At 41.8% G+C, this 22,889-nt stretch overlaps 1 protein-coding gene and 1 long non-coding RNA gene across 6 annotated transcripts; both read left to right on the plus strand.

Annotated features, from left to right (window-relative positions):
• Positions 1-3,011: 3,011 nt before the first annotated feature.
• On the plus strand, positions 3,012-11,084 carry LOC119563314. Its single transcript, XR_005222123.1, has 2 exons — positions 3,012-3,637; positions 10,547-11,084. It is a non-coding gene; the product is annotated as an uncharacterized LOC119563314 (long non-coding RNA).
• A 190-nt stretch (positions 11,085-11,274) lies between these two features.
• On the plus strand, positions 11,275-22,383 carry LOC119550565 (box A-binding factor). 5 transcript variants are annotated; one of them, XM_037859380.1, is made up of 7 exons: positions 11,275-13,072; positions 17,250-17,745; positions 17,815-18,013; positions 19,087-19,310; positions 19,648-19,812; positions 20,394-20,547; positions 21,127-21,530. In XM_037859380.1, exons 1-7 carry the CDS (start codon positions 11,586-11,588, stop codon positions 21,387-21,389), a joined length of 2,988 nt encoding a protein of 995 aa, XP_037715308.1. In that variant the 5' UTR covers positions 11,275-11,585; the 3' UTR covers positions 21,390-21,530. The 5 variants fall into 5 exon arrangements, with proteins under 5 accessions (XP_037715308.1, XP_037715300.1, XP_037715286.1 ...); XM_037859372.1 differs by having other exon boundaries at positions 11,277-13,072; positions 21,109-21,530; XM_037859358.1 differs by having other exon boundaries at positions 11,278-13,072; positions 20,639-22,383.
• Positions 22,384-22,889: the final 506 nt, after the last annotated feature.

Here is a 22,889-nt window from a genome sequence, read left to right on the forward strand (position 1 = left end):
ATACAAAGACAATTATTCAGAATGTAATGTTTATCGTTCTTAAATAGTCGCACATTGTTCGGAACGACTATTATCAGCAAAGGTCAATACAAATGTTTGCCAAACAGAATTATTGTTTGAGTGCACAGTTTGGTTAGTAAATATTTTCTCCTGTCTCTCACAATAAGACACCTAATTTCGTTCTAATCAATTGTTTGCTTCTCTCTCCACTGAAATCATTTTATTGACTAATGTTCATACTGTCACAACTTATCTGATCAGTTGAAATCGATTTCGTGTTTCATTTATCAGAGAAACACTTCACTAGACTGGCGAAGAATATTATTGAATGCTCTCATTTGAATGTGGTCGGTTGTGACCCCAAGTACCTTGAATTTTGATGGGGCTATCAGTCGTGCCAGCACATTAAGAGCTAGTAAATATAGTTGGTTGACCTCTTAGCCCACAGCATACTCGATTTATATTTCAATTTTATTCGGTTTTGCTTCGTACAACGCTCGGCTTATCAGTGCTCCGTCACGATGAAATGGCCACGGATTATATAGAATATAGCGTAGATTATTTATGTCTAGGCGGGGCGCTAAACGCGACCCGATCGTAATGGAGGCTGTGTTTCAATATTTCAAAACAATAATTCCTTCTAGCATGAGAGGGTTTCGGTGCGTGGTACAGGATGGTCTTATCTCAGGCTTCTGGTATTGCCCGGCTTCCCCCTTTTTTTTTATAAAAATTCCATTTAAATGGTAATTATTATATTGTATTAAAAGACCCAGCTCAAACAAAACAAAAGCAAAAGCCGAGCTCAAGTCGAAGGCAGATAAGCCATAATATTTTTCTCTCTGATGGACACTGTGAGAAAAAAGGACTTGGATATAGGAATTGTAGTATATATATTTTTGAAATAAAAATTTTTGAAATTGTATTAAGTTTAATGATACCTTTGTAATAACATATTGTGTAAGCTTTTGAGACCTCTAACAAATCGGGTTTGTTAGGATAAAATAAAAGAAACCATATATCATACAAATTAAAGATCCTATTTTATATTTTGTTTACTTTAAAAATAAAACTAAAACTTAAGACTGTTTTAAAGACTTTAACTGTTTTTGTTTTCATATAATTTGAAAACAAGTGCTGCGTCTTCTGGTTGTTAAGAAGTGATCACTGATGGATCAATGGATTTCTCTCAGTATATTCGCTTTCTATATGCTCACCCACACTGGTCTTTTATCTTTTGACCACAAGGCATCTTCCGGACTTTGCTACTGCTGCCGCTGATAGCTGGTAGCCCGGGCCGACACCCGCACCCGCACCCTAGCATCCTTATCGCTACACTCCTCCTCCCGTTGCTCCTCCCCGCATGGGTGACCCGCACTCCGGGCCAGAACCTCCTCCTCCTTCGCCTCCTTCTAGTTAGGATCTTTCGCTGGCCGTCGAGGCGCCGACTTAAAGTTTTCCGCCAGGTTATTTACCTCCTTATCTCGCCAGCATTGTTTTCGCCTCGTCACCCGCTCCTCGCTTCTGATTCGTCTGGTTTTATCAATGTTTCTGTTTGCAATATGTTTGTTTTCTGCTCTTTTGTTTCTGTTTCTTGATTACTGTGACTCTTATCAATCCGCATGACGTCAGAAGAGCCGGCATTTTGTTGTTTTATAGGAATTCCTTGATAATTTTTTTTATCGTTTTATTTGGGAAACTTGCGTTTGTTGTACTTTTTTTTAGACAAACCAGACACTTTGGCTTTTCCCTGGCGTATTCATTGTTTATATTTCATTGTTTTAGTTATGTTGTTGAACTTTATCGCCAGGGGAGTGATCCAGAAAAAAGAGTGCCGTAGATAGGCAAGGTCGTTTGTTAGGCTTCGCTATCAGTTCTTCAAAAAGTGGGTGTAACCGAGTCGGATTTGGCACAATTTCAGTAAATTAAATGGGTTAATTGTTAACTTACTGAGATAAACAGAATAAACTTAGACCACTACAGCATTTATTTATTGAATTACGAAAGATTGTATTTTGTATTTTCAATTTGCGTTTCATTGATTTATTGCTCTTAAAACTTGAGATCGGATTTTGAGAAGAAATGTTCTTGAAATCAAGACGAAATTGCTTTTAAGTTTATTTTTTAAAACGAATTTAGTTTTAAATAGAAATGAGGAAGATAGTTGTTTAAGATGAAAGGCTATTTGTACCTGAGAATCATCTTGATTTAAAGAATTTGAAATTCAATCGATCCTGGCTCACTTCTAGATCGAAAGAACGGTGTTCTCTTATTAAAAAAGTTTATGAAGGTGAAGATCTTATCCAGTATTTGAATGAGCCTTAAATTTCTTTCAATATGAAAATATACATTTTCAAATATTTATTATAAACATATATAACTACTATACGATCCTTTTTTTCTTGTGAAGCCTATCCATACTATTTTATGAGCAATCCGGGTCGCCCATTACCACATTTTAACGAGGAGCTTAGTCCCCGAGATAGTGGCAATCTGGTTGGACTCCCGATGCTGTCGTCACCAAATCGAAATCTGGCCAAACCAGTGATGATAAGGACTCGGCCTGGCACATGTACAAGTGTGTAGATTCGCCAAGTCGGAGAGTTGCCCCGATAAGGATAGTCGCGCGAGCGGCGCGTGATGCAACTTAATCAAATCGTGTTTTGGTATCGCCCTCACTGTGCCTCTCGCTCTATCTATGCCGTCGTCCTGCTCGCTCCATCAGGCCGTCGAAGGTGGCGTCTGTGGGGCTGGGAATCGAATTCGAATCGGGCCCGGCCTGGCTCAGATAGCCATATCTTGGCTGCGTCCAATCAGCGGAACCGGCGACAGCCAAACTACGCCAAAGTACCGAGTACACGGCGCAATGAGTTCGACGGTTGCGTTGCCGATAATAAGTACAATCGTTACTTTGCTGTTGTTGCTGTTTTTGAAAAGGTGATATGAATTGTGCTCTGATAAGTTTTAATCAAGAATGTTTTACTCGCATTGCTTTGGGTGGCTCCGGGCCGAGTAGCATTTGAAAAGTTGTAGTAGTAGGTCGGAGCTCGGATGCGGGTCCGGTCGGTCGGGTCCACTCCCATCCCATCCGGAACACCGGTGAGGTGAGGTGAGCTGATGAGGAGGATTCGTGGGCGTGCCTGGCGATTATCACAGTGATCTCTGTCCTTGTCCAGGGGCGTGAAACCGAAGAAAACCCGTTAAGTGTGGAAAAATTGATAGGAAAGTTGCGCCGGCGCAAGGGAAATCCTTTAAATGTGTGTTTAACCACAAAAGCGACGTGAGTTTAACCAACATAATCGGCAGTCGGGGCGCCTGGGAAAGCCATCCGCTTCCTCGAAAGAGTTGGGATCCGTCGGCGTGACCTGTGTGACACTTTCATTTGCCGGGTTAACGCCCCCTCGAAATCCGTCGAAGTCCGTCCAGTTTTGAAACCGAAATTTAACGCTTGCTTAGCGCGTGGGATCGCCAGATGCCCCGGTCATCATCATCGATGTAAACCACATGTGCCGAACGCCCCTCATAATGAGCGCGACGGATCCGAACACCCAATTCTTGAATCTGGACCTAACCTACAGCGTATTTCCAATTGAAGTGGGAATTTGCCTGGGAATCTGGCCTGCTCCGCCTGGACCACTTTGTAAGTTCCCCAGAGACTAATAACATAGGTTGAAATTAGTATAGTATTACATAATTAAATTTAATTTATTTAAAAAGAAAATCATTTATGGAAAGCTACAAGTATGCGAAATGTAGCATGCTATAAGTCATCACTTTGAGGAAGAAATATCATTAATAGTCATGGTTTTTTTTATGCGCAGTCACTTTTGTTATGAGTTGCGAATAATATAAAAGTATTAAAATGATAAATAAGTATTTTTGTATATATTTAAAAAAAAAAGCTTTACATTTTTAAAACTGGTTTATATATACAAAATTGTATTTTCTTTATTTACAGAAAAAACTAACATATATGTTATCGTAATTTAAAAATTTAGAACCCTATTTCTTTAGTATAGATCCCCAACTTACAAGACTTATTTGTAGCAACATAGCGCGAAAAAAAGAAAAAGAAAAAGTAGCCAAGTCGGAAAAGGAAAAGTAGGGAAAATTATGACGATTACATGAAACCAGCATGACGATCAACGAACCCGAAAAGCACAAAACTCTGGGTTCCGTCCATCCGAAGGGTGGGGCAATGCCTTCGAGCTCCAGCCAGTGTCACCCAACAAGTGGGCATATATAATGTGTATGTACTGGCTCTCGTACAATTTAAATTGTGCCCATGCATATATATATTATTATATACTGAAAAGTGAAAAACAAAATGCGAGTCAAATGCTGGGGCCTGGTTCCACTGGCTCCACTCGGCGATCCTACAAGTTGTTGCCTCTGCGGTCGTTGAGTTGCGGCGACGACAACAACGACGGTCTTATCGCCAGACCCCTACAACAACTACGACATATACTTTGTATATATACAAATGTGGGGAAAAAATAAAAAGAAATACTTATTCAAGAAAAATAAGCAATTCTGAAAAGAATTCCAAAACAAAAGAAATAAATGTAGTGAGGCCTTATACTATACATTGTACCCATAAATTCATACTTATACACACATGACTTCCTGCCATAGGTCAGCCATATTGAAAATTAATTATAAAAAATGATGAAAAAAGCCATATGTAATAAAGGCAAGCAAATTCTCGTACTTAAACAACAATTGCCTTTTGCTGTTCAGTCCAGTGATTTTCCAAGGAAACCCCGAAGGAACCCCAATCCCAATACCATCCGATTCCGCTGACACGTGCATCTCTTTAGCGAAATGCATCTGCAAACAGTCGGGGTTTACTTTTGGGTACCATGGAGGAAACCGCGACAACAAACACCGCAAAAACCAAAACCAAACCGAGGACAAACAACCCAGAATGACGGACAGTCACATACATTAAACATTAACATTAACATTAAGGAAAACACCAGAGAGCCAAGTAAAAATTGTAGTATAAAGGGAATTTTTGTGAGATTCCGAAAGGCAAACAAAATGCACGGCAAACAACAATCGACCAGAGACAAGATACAAGATACAAGACACTCGTGTTTGTCTTAATTGTTAATTGCTCTGGCCACGTCCCTATCCCAGTTTCAGTACGAGTTCCAATTCCAGTTCCCTGTGCTCTGTACACATCCACAGAATGCGCCAGTCTAGGAAAAACCGCACCTACTCTATATAAACATAGAGGCTATAGGGCCATATCTACAGCGCAGGGGATGGGAGGATGAGGATGAGTATCCGCGCGTGTCTCTTAACTGGGTCTTCAATGAGTACCTGTTGCCGGTCGGACTGTTACCTGTCCACCTTCCTCGTAATGTGTGTTTGACAGGATATGCCCAGTGCCAGACCCAGTCCCAGTCCCAGTTCCTATCCCAATTCCAGTGCCCCGTCATCGTTCCGACTTGCATTGTTCTACAATGCCGAACTTTAATTACCCAACCTTACTTTCACTGTCCGCATTTGTTTGCCGCATAAAAATTAATGAGTTTAGGACTTGGGTGGAGTGTCCGTTTTGCGTTCGCGTCTTCCATTCATAAATTTCGGCCAGGACTGGGAAATTCCGGTGTGCTGATTCATTCCTTTTATGAATGGAAATGCTCTATTTTCTCATATATCTGGGATTGGTTTTTAATGGGGGAATTCCGTTTATCTGATTGATAAGTTCACATACAACGCACGGTAATTAGAGCCTTATAGTAACCCCACATTTAAAATATTTAAATGCCAAATGATATATCTTATTAAGGAGTTCAAAACTCTAAACTTTTTGCAATGGTATTTTAACAGAATCTTTCTTTCTAAAGTCCAAATAAATATTATTATCTTAGTGTACTTTTTATACTTTAGTTTTGGTTGGTCTTAGTTTATTTTATTAAAATATTTGTTATGTGCATAAGTTACTAAGGATTTGGTCAAAAGATAGAAAAATTTAAGATCTAAAAATTCTTACACATCTTTAAAAATAGTTAAGGATAGAAATATCCTTACCCTCTCACGTAGAGGCATTTTTTTGATATTTTGAATAAAGAAATATAGATTTTGAATAGTTTTCCTGAGTACCTAGTCGTTAGCCCCTTTGAAATAGTCTCCCCATTAGTCGATCTCCCACCGCGAGTGTCACTCAGGCGGACCATTAAAAAATCATCATATTTGAAGTGGACGCCCTAATTATAAAGCGCCAGCGCTAGGTACTCGCCTAACGACGAAAAGTAAAAACATATTTCCCAAAATTATATAAGCCAACAATGGAAGGGACAATATTTTTCCTGACGTTGTCAGCGAAAACAAATTCATAATGTTGTTTATTTGCTTGGGCCGAGAGCGAAAGGACCTCGAAAGGACGACGTGAGCACGGATGCGGCAATAACAATAACAACCGCATCCCCTGGATGTCCTGTCCAGTCCCCTACCCCCTCCCTTTGTCACGATCAATTTGTATCGTGTCGGCGCGTGTTGCCATTTTGTCCTGTTTACCTTTCAACTATCTCCCTACCTGGTGCCCTAAGAACCCCTAGAAGGTAAGATGGGAATGGGAATGGGAATGGGAATCCTACCTGATCCCATCCAAGGGCAAATGGCAGCCGTCTGCGGCTTGGCCGGCCGATTAGCACTGATCAGTGCGGCTTAATCGTGGCTTCTTGACAGTTTCCAATACAAAGTCTATTTAAATAGGTTCAATTGCTGTTTTTTGTTTGTCCGGCTGTGGGAAAATGGGAAAACTTTTCACAACCGCCGCCAATGTGTAGGAAATATGTTCGGCGCGTCATTTGTGAATAGTTGCATCAAAACCTTCTGACCACATTACCTAATGATGGTCTAAATGTTTACTCACTGAATTCAACGTCACATGTTGGGGTGTTTATTTTACAAATTGGATAAGTAAGTCATGTAAATAATATTTGCATAGAATTGGAAAAATTCCTAAATCGCTTATGGCATGTGCGCAGCAGAAGGTACTTTATACCTTACTCATCACAACTATATACAACAGAAAAAAGAGGAAGATCAATCTCAATTTTTTGTAATGCTGTTTTATTTTAACTTAAATTTAAATATGATATAATACATCTTATTTTCCTATTATCATTACTACTAAATTTAAGGGAACCTTTAAAAATATGAAATTATCTTCATATTTTGTATACTATACTTATACTTATACTTTTTATTATATGTTATGGTACATCTCATTTCCCGGCTTTTAAAAATGTCTTAAGAGTTCGTTTGTCAAAGAAAACTTGGCCAAATCTTGACTTTTTCCACTTTCATATCTACCGCCCAGCATCTGAAGATAACCAGATACAATTGAGTTGGCCATTGTTGCATTAAAAGAGTGTTAAAGACATGTTCTCAACGGCCATTTAATGGGTTTTGATAAGAGCACAACTTTGGGGTAGACCGCAGGCCACTTGAATTGGATGCTTCGACGAAAGGGATCTCTTCGGTTTATTGTCGAATTTTTATTTGAATGCCTACCACATAACGATGCTGATAATTGGCGCTTAAGGAGTCAAACGACTTGTATCCAAAGATAGGGGAATACGCACTCAACTTGGGACTTAGGGATGAAATGGATCCGTGGCGTATTGGATTACCAGTGCAATATTTATGGCCGCGATGTACACGAAAATATTAAAAATGCATAAATACATCGGCACCGGAGAACCATCGATGATGATCGTCCTGATATGTGAGACACTAGCCACAGTTGACACTTGTTGGCGGGGCGGGGTGCGGGGAACCTGCCCCGAGGCAACCCATTTTCGGGTACCATAAATATGTCAAAATAGTTTTGAGCCAAACTTTGTTCCACAAAACCCCTTAATTTGTGTGTACGTGTTTTGGTCTCGTGGGATATACAAATAAGAATATTTCTGTTTGAATTGGCCCTCAGTGGATTTACTAATGTCTTGGGTGAACCATATAAAACTTATTAAACGACTTTTCGCCATAAACAATGGGCATTCGATATGTTCCCCCTCACAAAACCGGAGAACTGTGCCACGGCCCATTGACATTCGGAGATCGAGTGTGAAACAGGGCACCTCCTAGCCCGCAGACCCACAAGATTATCCTTTTCCTAAGGACTAGTAATAAATCACATCATTAGCATAGCATCGCCATGGCTCGTTGGGTGATTTATAGGTTCGGGAGATGGCTCTGGATGGGGATTTTCATGTTTGTTGACACTATGCTTCTCCAAAACTCCGCCCAATCTTCAGAACTTTCAGCCGAGTGGGGCACTCAGCCCTGACTTACATTATAAAGCGTATTCCACTATTGAAGTCGGGGTTTTTGAGGCCGCTTACCGTTATTTGCATTTGTACTCAATGCATTTCGTTTATAGAGCCCAGACTTATCGGACTTATGTGTAACTAGGCATAACATTACCAGCTTGGGGTCACAGGAACAGAGAAGGTAAATTCAGAAGTCAAGTGTGAGAAAAGTTCAAAACTTGACAACAGATCAGAAAAAAAAATTTGTTTTTCAGTTTAGGCCTAGTATTGAACCTAACAAAAAGTCGTCCAAAAACCAAAAAGTTCATATAAAAAAAACGTTCTACAGGTTCAGAAAAGCTGATAAATAGATTTGGAATTGGGTACTACATTTTGCTTTATTTGCTTTGGATACGGATAATTACTTATAGAAAGATTATTGGGTATGTTTTTCAACAAATTTCTATAACGATAGAAAATAATTTCTTGACGATGTATATTATTTAGGTCCTCCACATGCGCGAATCGCGTGTTATATTGAGCCGATCACCCTTATGACGTCTGTGCCAGTTTTTCAAACATGGCAATTAATAATTTCAAGGTTAAAGTTCCATTATGAATCCCAGGCACATGCAGGCAAATGAGCTCGAATTGAACATTTCAAAATACTTGTTTTTGCTTTGGTTGAAAAATTGAAATTTGTTCGTTCCCGATCGAGAGTGTTGGGCCAACCAAAGTCGAATTCGAAAATATATGAATAAATAATTATGAAAAAATGAAACAAATGAGGCGAGCGCTGAGAGGCGTCAACCTCCGTCCCCATGTGTCTAGGGAAAGGTCCGGTCTAGTTCCCCCCACTTCAGACCGGCTTCAAAGCGATCCCAAGAGCACCTTATCAGCCCCGACTTTTCGTATATTTAATACACTTATTTGGTTTTAAATGCCCACAAAGGTTATGCGATTTATGTCTACGTACGAGTATGAGTACTCGTGTCTTGTTGTATTTGGAATCTTACGGACCATTTGAATTCGAATTTGGATTTGCTTTTCGAAGCGAACCACTTGAGTGGTTCGCCTACATTTCCAATTGATCAACGATCGTTAAAATGTTCTCAAAATGTCCAAACAGATCGTTGGTGCCGCCTATTCAAATGACGATAAAAATGCCATAAAAACACCGAGCGAGCCTCCCAATATTCCACTCGAAAGTCGTTTTACGACTCGTCCTGGTTCAAATGTAACAATTTTTTAATCAGCCATTAAAGGGCAGCTCGAGTACATAATTTTACGATCATTTTTGAATATTTTTTGGCGCGACGTCTCGGGAATTTGCAAAGGGCCTCGGAGCCACGGAGATCCAAAGTCGAGACATAGTCTAGGGGAAAGACTTTCTCACGGCTTGGCTCCAGCGTTCACTTGTCTCGCCGCTAGAAATGTCCTTTGACCCGGTCCTGAAATCCTACACGCGTCTCGGCATGATTTTAATGTTCGCCTCCTCGCGATAGGCATGAAAGTGTGTCTGGGTTCGAAGGCTCCCCTCGTAATACGCATGATATTTTGAAATTTTAGAGGAATTTCAAATTTGTTTCTTACCCTCGATTTACATTATTCTGATTAATCCATGAATTTCACGTTAATTTGTAAAAACAACCATGAACAGTACTGAGAATATTAGCCACGACGAAAGTAATGGGTTGAAGTGGGTAGCGATTTGTTTTGTTTAATCAAGTGCCATTATATTTAAGCTGTGTTAATTTTCACAATTTTGTTTGGTAATGGTATTATTTCAACAATTTATCAACTTATTTTATTTAGTTTCTAATCTTTGTTTTAAATTTTAAGCAATAATGATTGCTTTAATAACATTTAAGCTATCAAATTTTATTTATGTACTTATGATTTTGTTATTTTATAAACACTATAAGTATATAATACAATGAAACACTAATTTTTTGAAATTCATTCTCTTTATATTTATGAAGTTTATTCGGATTCGATATGATTAGTAAATTTATTAATTTTTCATAGCTTTATTGTATTTTTAAGAGCATATATGTATGTTTCTTATTGTTTCTTGTAACTTATATTATATGTACTTAAAGTTAATTTTTAAACAATTTTAGATTTTTTTTCCAACGGCAAGCTTAAGAATTTCAAGCAACAAAAGTTCGGATTCCATTTCTCGGATAACCCATGTTCTTTTTTAATTAGCTTAGATTTGAAATTATATTTTAAACGTTTCTTAATATAAATTGTTTTTTTGTCATACATATTTCCAGATTTAGTGTACGTTTTTTGCGGTCGCCTGCAACCGCCAGTCGGCCAACCACAACAACACCAATCGAGGAGCAGTTGAGGTCGCGGCAACAACAACAACAATCCGGCATGGCCTCTGCCTCGGCCTGGCCCCCACCCCTCCGCCCACTTTCTGCGCCTGTTGTTGTTGCTGTTGCTGCAGTGAGAGGCGTAGCTAAAAGCAGGGAACCCGTATTTAGGGGCATTGGCAAGAGCGAGAGGCAGCGAGCCAGCAACGCCAGGCGAGGGCAACGAGTGCGATAAGGCAGGCATTAGCAGCAGCACATAGCATACAAAACAACAATACAAAGCCATCGGCGCAGGAAGAGAAAGAGAGGAGCCAAAGAGAGGGCTCCCCAAAAAGAGAGTGGAGAGTGGGAGAGCGTGTGGAGCTCGGAATTGAACATTTCGAAACATTTAAAGCTGTACAGTGAAAGAAAATAATTATATTTTTTACACCTAACAATTTCTAACTTATTATCAATTAAGAATTTAATAAAAATACAATTATGTGATAGCAAATGTTGTATTTTTAAGTAATTTTTGTTTGTATATATAAAGAAATAAAAATATTAGATGAATATTAAATATTTTATATATTTTAGAGTTTATAAGGATATTTGCACATAAAAAGAGGTTTAAAAAATTTTTATTTAAAATAATTATATTTTTTTCTGCGTACCCTTGGAGATTACGATTTGGAGTGTCGCTCGTGTAACGGCATGTGGAGCAAGGCGCTGAGCAAACCAAACACAACTGTAATCAATGGGCTGCCATGAGTTGGGGAGAGGAAGAGAGAGGATGCTCGCCGAGATTTGTTCTCGATTTGATTTTCTAAAAAAAAAACAATTTTAATGAGCTTATTTTGTTCTTTTTTTTCGTTTTGCTGTTCCGTATTTCGAATTTCGAAGCGCAGGCCGCTCAAATCGAATCAGTTTGAGAAAAAATCGCGCCGGATACGGACACGTACGTGGATTGTGGCGGACAGTCCGGATAATCGAGTGGGATTAAACGGCCGGAATCATGACGAAAACGACTAAGCCCAAGGAGAAGGCGGCCGGAATGGGGGCGGGAACGGGCGCGGGCTTGGGATCCAATTCGGGGGCCAAGGCGGGCGGTAGTCTGCTGACGAATGCGGCGGACAGCAAGATCCGTACGGCCAAGTCCAACAACAACAAGCGGCAGTCAGGACGAGCAGCAGCAGCAGCAGCAGCAGCAGCAGCAACAGGAACAACAGCAACAACAGCAACAACAACAACTGCAGCAACAGGACCAAATAAAGCGGCGAAAGAGACGGCAATAGCGATCGAAACGGAGCCGGCAGAGGGAGCGGCAGCGACGCCGACGGCGCAGCCAGCGGAGGCAGCGACGGCCGCCGCAGCGAATTTATCGACACTTGAGTCCGCGCGCTCGCAGGCTCACACTTCAGTTGTCAGCGAAACAGCAAGCCAAGCGGTAACCACACCAAACGCGTCGGCCACAGTAATAGCAACAGCAACATCAGCAGCAACAGCAACACTAAGCAACACAGCAGCAGCAGCAACATTAGGCGACACAGCAGCCGCATCAATCGATGACGAACACAGTGCGTTAAATAACAATAGTGATAACAATCAGCCCGAGAACAGCGCGAGTGAAAGTGTCCACCAGAAAGTGTCCACCATTAGGTGTCTGCCCGAAAGTGTGCAGCAGATCTACGAGCAGCAGCAGCAACAGTTTCTCGCCCAACAGCAGCAGCAGGAGCAGGAGCAGCATCACCATCACCAGGCGGTGCAGGAGCAACATCAGGCCAGTTGGCTGGCCTATGACCTGAGCAGCGGTTCAGCGGCAGCAGCAGCAGCGGCGGCAGCAGCGGCAGCCTCGCATCCCCACCTCTTTGGCCACTTTCCCTACGCGGCCAGTCATCCTCCAGCCCAGCTGTACGAGCACTACGCCAGCACTACGGATCCCATAATGCGGAACAACTTTGCGCTATACAGCGTTTACGCCGGCGGAGGCGGCGGAGTGGGCGTGGGCGTGGGCATGGCCAGCCATGAGCATTTGGCAGCGGCAGCAGCAGCAGCAGCGGCACAAGGAACAACACCCAACATAGACGAGGTCATCCAGGACACCCTGAAGGATGAGTGCTTCGAGGATGGGCACAGCAGCAACTATCATGTGCTGACCTCTGTCTCAGATCTTCACACCCTCAAGGAGGCCAGTCCCTATGCCCTCACGCACGAGCAACTCCACCAGCAGCAGCAGCAACTGTTGCACCAGCAACAGCAGCAACTCTACCATCACCAGCAACAACAGCAGCAACAGCAGCAGCAGCAGCAACATCACCAGCAGCATCACCACCACAACAACTCGGCCAGTTCGGCTGGCGGGGATTCCCCATCGTCCTCGCACCCACTGTCCACCCTGCAGAGATTCACCCAGCTGACCAGCGCCCACCAGCGGGATAGCCTCTCGCCGGAGAACGACGCCTACTTTGTGGCCACCCAGCCGGCCAGCAGCTTGCAGAACAGGTGAGTCTTGGCCCAGTGAGCAAATGAGCTCACTATCACGAAGCTAGCGGGCGCACGTGCCTTTCGCCCGCTTGGCGACACCGTTAAAAGTCATGATCGGAGCACCGATCCGCGATCCGCGATCAGCGATCACCTAACAGAGCTCCAGTACCGCTGCGGCTGATTCATATTTCTCCCGCCTCGGCGGAGTGACGAAGCCACAATTGTGGCTCATTGTTCCAAAGCTCAGGCTAGGGTCTCTTTTTACCCTCGCCTCTCTCTCTTGAGAAACCCTAAATCCATGTGCAAACCAAAATACAGTCGGTTATGGTTATGGCATTATGGCATTCTCAGGTGGTTTACTCAATATGTGGAATGCAAAAATCTGTTCCACTTTCAACTAGCCAGCTAGTTAGTTCGGCTCGAAGAATGTGTTTCCAGCGGGAACAACAAAAAACATAAACAAAACACAGTTGTGGAGGCATCACAGATGTCTCATGAGAAGAGCATTCCACTTATAGGGAGGTGGGTTAGTGGGGCACTACTTTGGGATCCAACAAAATATAGTTCAATAAAGTGTTCTTAAATATAAAAATCTTAAAGTGATTGTGTTTTTCCAACCAAAGCTAAAGCTGCGTTAATAATATTTCTAACTAAACATATTTTTAATATTATATTATCTTCTATAAATCTTTCTCATCGTACTTGAAGATTTATTCTCAAAGTTTATTGTTATAAAGACAAGACATTAATTCTTCATTTCCTTATCTTTTTACAAATAATAATCTTCCCGAGGTTGTTAAACACTTTTTTGCGATATTTTCCTTATAGAGATGACTTGTTCGGCTTCTATTAGTAATACTAACCTTATTCAAGATCAAAATAAACAATACGGATTTTGCACTTGGCATTTCTAGCGTCGACGGTGCCTTCCCCCTAAGAAATCTCCGGCAAGCTCGAAACTCAGCAAAAAAATAACCAAATTGCCGCTCAAATTTCGTAAACAAGAATATGCAATGTCTTAATTATTGACGCATGGCTTTTCTGACTCAGGAGTTTTCCCGTTAGGGATCTTAGACCAAGCAGAACCAACTTCCCCAATAGATGCAGGAATTCTAAATGGTTGACTAACTTTCATTTAAGGTTTTTCGACCAGCATGAGGTGGCTAATAGCAATACTGCACGTGGCCAGGTTGTTGCCACTTTTGGCCTGGTCCCAAACACGTGCCACAAATGGAGGCAGGTTAGCTACCAAAAAATGTGAATAAAGGGGGCGTGACCCGCATTTGATCGAGCTGTCGAAACTTGGGTACTTTTTAGAACTCAACGAAAAAAAAAAGAAAATGCAAATTGCAATGGAAGCGCATTTTTCTAGCTTGTTTTGGGTATTCAGTTGCAAGCTCTATTTTGTTTGGTGTGAGGATACCTTTCGAGTGTGCGACTGTTTGAGAGTCGGGGTAACCCAACCCCCAATCCAGTGACATAAAAGCCGTCGAAAGAAACCTAAACTCGGGCCCAGTGAAACAGCTTCAAATGCCTCAGAAGACTCCACTCTATTTTTTCATCGTTCAGGGTAGCCTCTGCTGACTCAGCAACCCCAGAGGTAAGATATGTACATAGGTACACCTTGAGGGGTAAGGGTTAAGGGCGAGCGGTACGATAGGTGTAATGGGCTAGTTCTATAACGATCGCTTGGAGCTAGCGGACCCAACGCACCCGCACATTATAGATCTCATTTCACTCATTACTCTTTTGTAAATTCGCTTTTCCACACTTTGTGTTTTACTATTTGTTTTTCCTATGTTGTTACCTAAATTGAAAACGTGTTTTGCATATGCATACGAAAAAAGGCATGAATGCACATTTAGTTGAAATGTACAAAGTCATGTGGGGAACAGTCAAAAACGTAAGTGTTTGAAAAGGGAAAGAATAGTAGTGAAAAATATTTATATAATAAAAATCTTTGATAGAAACTAGGAATGTATTTATTTTAAAGATTATAATCTCAATAAATAATATATAATATATTATACCTAATGCTTTCACTGAAACAACAGTTTGTTAAACATTTACTAAACAATATGGTAACTTTTTTATTTTACACAATAAGATATTCTCCCTCTTTCCCTGCTTTGGGGGTTTTGCTTAGACGGAAATACTATATATCTGGTAACTCGATGTTGAGATCATCTGCTGGCGGATGATGAAGACGCCGATGTGCTCCCCATTTCGTATGTGACTTTTCGGCCAGTTTCGCTTCTGTGGCAGCAAGAAACCAGAAGAAGATATCACGCTGCTGGCCAGCTCACATGCCATTTTCGCCATACATACATGCCAGTATATGTGAAAAACAAGAAGTCAACGCAAAATACTCACCTGCAACAAACAACAGAAGCAACAACAACTGCAGCGGTGATAAACTTATATCGTTGTCGTGCATTTTTTGTTGTCACTCAGACTTCCTATATATGCGGCTATACATTATATTATAGCTATAAGCTATGGCTATGGGGCATCTCGAACTGAAGTGAAATAAGTGTTGTTATCAGAGAGCGTGCGCATCTGGCTGAAAGACCTGGTCATATGAATTCTGGCAACAAAGACTACATTTAATTGCAAGCCGTTTGTTTGATAATTGAATATATATATATAAAAAATAGAGGTATAGAGATATGGTTTCTGTTTTTTCGGTTAAGTTTATGCCGTCACTTAATCATTTTGAGATAGATTTCTTTGGGCCAACAGTCACTGCAACTGCAACTGCAACGATTGCAAGTGCAGCAGCAGCAGCAGCAGCAGCGGCGACAACTGCAACTGCATTGGCATAAAACTAAACCCGACTCAAGTCATTATGCAAACGCGCGTGCCCCGATTCGGTTGTGCTTTCTTCTCGGTCCCGGGTCGAAATCTCCGTCTCCATCTCCATCTCCATCTACATCTCGACCAGCTTCGTCCAGAGAACCCAGTCCGAAATAAAACTGCAAGCTGAAATATAAATAAATCAAAACGAAAACGAAAACGCTAAAGCTAAAGCTGAGCTAAACCCATCACTTCCGCGTGTTTCCTGTGTTGCTGCTTACACATAAATAGAGAATTGTATTTTTTGCAAAACAAAAACAGAAAAATGGTTGTACTAGACAATGGAGAATATTAATTGATTTATTTCGATTATTTCCCTGTCATAAAATCGAGTGTGTAGCGGTTTTTAAAGTGCCCACCTGTGAATGCGAAAGCCTTAAAACTCCAATCCTTGATCTTCTAATCTTAGATCTTTAAAGATCGATGCCCCAAACAAACTTTTGTCTACGCGGCAATTTATTCTCCCCCCAGTTTTGTTTATTTTTTGTGGTCTTTCCGAGTCTTGGCAAAAATATTTGCACAGGCTACTGTTAAATAAGGCTAACAAACAAAAGATTACGTACGTTCTTTTTTTTTGGAGGGGGGTCAAGAAAACTGCACTTTTATTCTTTAATTAAAAGTTTTATGGCCACAAGCGCACAGGCTCAACTGCAAACATGCCAAAAACTGGACGCTGGTGGTCCGTCGACGGCAAAAACAACGCATTCTTGTAAAGTAAACAATAACCAGGAAATGTTAATAGCGTCTCGTATTCCCAACAGTGACAGTGCGATTTTAACAGCGGAGATAACAGCGCGACAGCGGCTAAAAACGCCCCCGAAACGCGCGCAAATGTACGCCTAGCGTTTTTGAACGCGCAAAAAGTTTTCGTTCATTTTTTGAAAAAAAAAAGACATTTATAAAATGTTTTTCTCCAATTACAATAATATGTATTTGAAGAACTATTGTTATAGGTAAAGCAATCAAAGTACTGGCTTTATTACAATATTAAAAACAAATTAGCAATTTATTCGCAAAAGTTAAATAATTTCAAAAGACTTAAATAAACAATTTTATTTTGCAACTTTTGCAAAAAAAAAAAAAAAAACAGTAAAGAAATTTAAAACATGTAGTTTGAAATTACTAATGTTTAAAAATATTTTTATTTTTTGAAATGATTGGAATAGTTTTTTCTTGAGTTTTTGTTTATACAAATGTTTTTGAGCTGTGATAAAAATTATTACAACATTTTTTATTAATTTTGTTCATGTAAATGCTTTAATATACTTGTTTAAATATTTTATAAATTTAAAAAATCAAATTTTAAAACCGAAATTTTATTTTATTTCCTTTCTTACAGCTCTGTCTATGCAGGATCCTTGCTCACCCAGACGGCCAATGGCATTCCGTACGGCATGCAGTCGCCCAACCAGACGCACGCCCACCTCCAGCAGCAGCAGCACCACCAGCAGCAGCAGCAGCAACTGCAGCAACACCAGCAGCAACAGCTGCAGCAGCAACAGCAGCAGCACCACCACCAGCAGCAGCACCACCACAACTCCAGCAGCAGCAGTCCGGGGCCAGTGGGTCTGCACCACTCCAGCTCCTCGGCGGCCACAGCGGCGGCGGTGGCGGCGGCAACGGCGGCGGTCAATGGACACAACAGCTCCCTGGAGGACGGCTATGGATCGCCCAGGAGCAGCCACAGTGGTGGCGGCGGCGGCGGTGGGGGAGGTGGCACTCTGCCCGCCTTCCAGCGGATCGCATCCGTCAGCAGTGGCTACGTGAGCGGCGTGGCCAATGGCTCGGTCAGTGGCGCCGAACGCTATGCTCCAATGAGCAATTACCGCAGTCAGGTGGGTGCTTAGACGAGAAGGTTACCCCCTACCGAACTCCTAACTAACCTACAAACATGTTTTTTGCAGAACGAAGCCTGGTTCGATCAAATGGGGGGCTACTCCTCGGGAGGACAGACGCAACTGGGCGTCGGAGTTGGACCCGGTGTGGTCACCAATGTGATACGGAATGGCAGGGCCATCTCGGCGGCCAATGCAGCAGCCGCCGCGGCAGTGGATGGATCAACTCCTGGAGCCTTCCTCTCCGCCTCGGCATCGTTGTCAGCAAGTAAGTTCTCATTTAGGATAAGGAAAACAACAAAATTAGGCCAGACTAGGACATAAGCAAACTCAAAGCACTCGAAAACACACACAAACCAAGAACCTTTCCATTTATTTGGAGAGGGTTTTAGGTAGAACTTCACACACACACAAACACACCAGGCGAAAAGGAAACCCATCCAGGGCCAGTTGTTTGCCTAACCTGAGCAAACCCAAAAAAACTGGGTCATGAAATGGTGGCCAACTGCAAGCAGCTGTTGCTGTGATCATTTAATATTACATATATCTAGTTTTAAGCCTACGTCTCTACAATAAATTCAATTAATTTTATTTCAACTCCTGAGATAAAAGCAACCAAAAAAAAAAACACCACAAAAGCAAAACCCATAGAAATACAAATCTAAATATATAAAACACACACAAAAAACGCAAAACAGCAAAACTATCCAAACACCTAGCTACAAAAAACCTTATGACTTATTCCGATATTTCTATGTCAATCTTTGAAGCATTATTCGATGCCGATTATTTCACTGAGGGGCGAGAATGTGTCAATTGTGGTGCGATTTCAACCCCATTATGGCGACGCGATAACACGGGACACTATTTGTGCAATGCCTGCGGCTTGTACATGAAAATGAACGGCATGAATCGACCCCTAATTAAACAGCCTAGAAGATTGGTAAATGTCTAAAACAAATGTCTAAAAAATTCACAAAAAACAAACAAAACTACCAGCAATTATTACTAACCAATCAAAAACGAAACAAAACCGAAAAGCTTTTGTGTGGAACAAAATTTCTGTGAACTCAGTGTTTAGTGGGTATTTGAAAATAAAAAGAACTTATAGAAATCCGCATCCGCCAGCCTCAGCACCACCGCCCCACCTCCCAGCTCCCTTCTAAAAAAAAAAAAGAAAAGAAAACTCCAAGAGAGTGAATTAAAATTAATTGAATTTATTATTTATTACGAAAATGCCAATTAGATTAATATGCGAAAAAGAAAACCAAACAACAAATCGAAAACGATCCTGCTTCTTGTGATATTACAACCAACAACATTCTGATTGCTCAATTCCAGTGGCCGCTGAATCAGGCGGGGATTTCTATAAGGCCAACTCATTTAATGTGGGCGGCGGTGGCCGTAGTAAGGCCAACACGAGTGGTGCCCCCACCGCGCAGGCCTACTCCTCCTGTCCAGGCTCGAGTGCAACCTCGGCGACTTCGGCGGTGGCGTCGGGAACGGGAGCCACTGCAGCCACGACGCTCGACGAGCACGTTAGTCGCGCCAATTCGAGACGCTTGGTAGGTCGCCCATTAATTACCGATACCGAAACCGAACCAAAACCGAAAAAAAACCCAACCAACCAACCGAAACCCCCCAAAAAAAAAGCAAACTTACTAACAGAGAAGAGCCCAGTAGTCCGAGTAGAGCCACTAACCTAGCCCAGATTCGCTGCTAACTAATCCCAAAACTAACATGTAATTTCGAAAACCCGTAAATCTGTAAATCCATACCCCACGTAAACCTCCTTTGGCCACTGAGTTGCCATAGAAAACGTTGTTCCACACGAAAAGCTTTCGCTATCCAATTGTTTCTAGTTCTTACTTACTAATCTAAGCATATTCTTGCCACATGTAGAGCGCCTCCAAGAGAGCCGGACTATCCTGCTCCAATTGCAATACCACCCACACGTCCTTGTGGCGCCGCAATCCCGCCGGAGAACCCGTCTGCAATGCCTGCGGACTGTACTTTAAGCTCCACGGTGTCAACCGACCGCTGACCATGAAAAAGGACACCATTCAGGTGAGTTTGCTATGAGTATTTGGTTTTAATTTAATTTATGAAATAGAAAATTTGCAATTTTCATTATCAATTTAGCAATGGTAGTAACCTGTTGATCTAGACAATTTTTTTGTTGCTGTATCAAAGTATACCTGCTTTAAGTAAATTAATCCAGTAAAGATAACTATTCTCAAACTTTGATATTTATTGGTCATTATAAAGTCCTCTTTATTAAATTCTGTGATTTTATTGGGCAAAGCATATACATTTCTTGTTGATTTTTATTTATTTAACAAATTAAGCATATCATACAATGTTAATCTTAATACAATGTTAAACTTAATAGTATATTTCCGAGCACTGGTGTTATTGATCTTTATTTTGACGAATGTTTAAGAATACCACAGATATTACAAAATGTTTCTTAATTTATAACAATATAAAATTGTTTAAATATAGAATATTTTTAAGTCTGACTTAAGATACCTTACTTATATTAGTTACACATGTTATCAATTAATTTGTAATAACTGATTTGATTAATAGTTAGTTATATTTATCCGTCTGCATTCTAATACTAATTATTCCCTAATATCCTACAGAAACGCAAGCGCAAGCCGAAGGGCACGAAGAGTGAAAAGTCCAAGTCGAAGTTGAAGAACGCCCTGAACACCACCATGGAGAATGGGTCCCTGGCAACCAGTTGCCACAATGTGGGCCTCGGTCTGGACAGCAGCCAGATGGATGTGAACGATGGTGAGTTGCATTGACCAGTAGCCATTCCATGTGCATGCCTAATTAGTGACGTTTGCTTTCTTCTTGTTCCCCGCTCACCTGGCATATGAAGATATGAAGCCACAGCTCGATATGAAACCATACAACTCATACTCATCGCAGTCGCAGCAGCAGTACAACCAGCAGCAGCAGCAGCAGTTGCTCATGGCTGATCGGCACTCATCGGCGGCCAGCTCGCCACATAGCATGGGTTCCTCCTCATTGTCGCCCTCAGCCACATTGCATCCGAATCAGCATCAGCATCAGCCACATCCTCATCAGCAGCAGCAGCAGCTGCAGCAGAGCTGCTCCGGACTGGACATGTCGCCCAGCTCCAACTACCAAATGTCGCCACTCAATATGCAACAGCAGCAGCAGCAGCAGCAATCTTGCAGCATGCAGCATTCACCCAGCACGCCCACATCCATCTACAATACTCCATCGCCCACTCACCAGCTCCACAATAATAACAACAACAACAACAATAGCACGCTATTTAATAACAACAACAGCAGCAATGAGAATAACAGCAAACTTATACAGAAATATCTACAAGCTCAGCAGCTGAGCAACAACAGCAGCAGCAGCAGCGGCTCCACCAGCGACCACCAGCTGCTGGCCCACCTGCTGCCGAACTCGATTACGGCAGCGGCAGCAGCAGCGGCGGCAGCAGCGGCGGTGATCAAGACGGAGGCGGCGGCGGCCCTGTCGCTCACCTCCCAGGCCAGCTGCTCCAGCTCGGGATCGGCGGGTCTTACGATCACCTCAACACCGACCACGGCATCGAGCGGATTATCGTCCCTGGGCCACAGCAGCCATATTAGTCTGCAGAATCCGTATCTTCAGCTGGGCCTGGGCCAGGCGAGATCCTCGCCGCCCTACTACCTGACCACCAACGAGGAGGATGACCAGCCGGCGCACATCAAGCTGGAGGAGATGGATCAGCAGGGGCAGGGGCATCATGGCGAGATAATGCTCAGCCGCTCGGCCTCGCTGGACGAGCACTACGAACTGGCCGCCTTCCAGAGACACCAGCAGCAGCAGCAGCAGCAGCAACAGCAACAGCAGCAGCAGCAGCAGCAACATCTTCAGCAGCAGCAACAGCAGGCAGCTGCCCTCTTGAACCAGCAACACGAGCAGCATGTGACCAACTATGCCATGCACAAGTTCGGCGTGGAGCGGGAAACGGTGGTGAAGATGGAGTAGAAGGAGTGGCCGCAGCTCTCTACCCATGACCAAAGATTCTGTTGTTACATAAATCTCATAGCTCCAAAGAATTTATAGCTTGTATACCAAGAGAGTTGTTCTCAAAGAACCCTCGCCTATCTAACGCATCATTAGTAGTTGTACATATATAGTACGTTTTAATTTTAATTTTAAGTCGATTGACATTTCCATATTTTTTCGGCGAATTTTATTTGGCCCACCACTCGAAATTTTGTTGTTATTGAAATCTAGTTTAATTCTTAGCAAAATGCCAACAGCATAAAATCGATTCAGATCCTAGGTTAAGACTTACAAATTTGTTATCAAATCGAATACCTTTTGAGATTTCCCACAATCAAATTCCACTTAGATATTAACCCCTAATTTAAGTTAAGCCAGCAAACAATGACAAAAAAAAAGACACACAAAAAACAAAAACAATCAAAGTAACCAATAATCTCATGCAATTTAGCTAGTAATGTATCTATTTCTTATAAAATTATCGATAAATATTTAAAGCAATTTAAGTTTTAGACGCGTACAAGTTTTTACATAATCTTTGCAATATTAATTTTATTTCTTTTGAGCGAATAAAAGACAATTGTCCTTGAAGTCTTTCAAAAGCGAGTTTTCCTTGAAATTCAAATTAAGGTTAATTTATGGGCCAAAGGGGCGTATGTGGAATATAATTTCTTGCTTTCAGTGTTGGTAAGTGTTTCGATTTTAGTGTTCTGCCTGAAAGTAGGCACTACATTTCTTATCTGCCACATTAACCGAAAAAAGTATGCTACAAATTTGTGACCTGACATGTAAGGTAAAATTGGTGCCTGTGTATGTATTACTTCAATTATCAAGCGTTGCCAGACCGAAAAAATGCTGTCTCATCTTAAGGGGAAAGGATGAGCAGAAGAAAGTGAAGAAAGTGGTGAGGGGTTTTTGCTATGCAGAATGGGGGTCAAAGAGAAAGACGATGTTGGTGTTACCAGCTCAGGAAAATTATGACTTATGTTCATGAAGAGGAAGAACATTTGGCGCCTTGATAAAAGTGTAGGAACAGAGAAGAACGAGAATGGATAATATAAAAAATAGGAGAAAAAAGGGGGAGAAGGTCGCAACAT

Source organism: Drosophila subpulchrella, chromosome 3R, assembly GCF_014743375.2.
Source record: "Drosophila subpulchrella strain 33 F10 #4 breed RU33 chromosome 3R, RU_Dsub_v1.1 Primary Assembly, whole genome shotgun sequence".
Classification (NCBI taxonomy): Eukaryota; Metazoa; Arthropoda; class Insecta; order Diptera; family Drosophilidae; genus Drosophila; species Drosophila subpulchrella.

Coding starts and splice junctions, on each gene's coding strand:
- LOC119550565 (XM_037859358.1), top strand. CDS start 11,586: ATGACGAAAACGACTAAGCCCAAGGAGAAGGCGGCCGGAATGGGGGCG. Junction 18,014..19,086: donor CTCGGCATCGTTGTCAGCAA/GTAAGTTCTCAT, acceptor GCTCAATTCCAG/TGGCCGCTGAATCAGGCGGG. Junction 19,813..20,393: donor TGAAAAAGGACACCATTCAG/GTGAGTTTGCTA, acceptor AATATCCTACAG/AAACGCAAGCGCAAGCCGAA.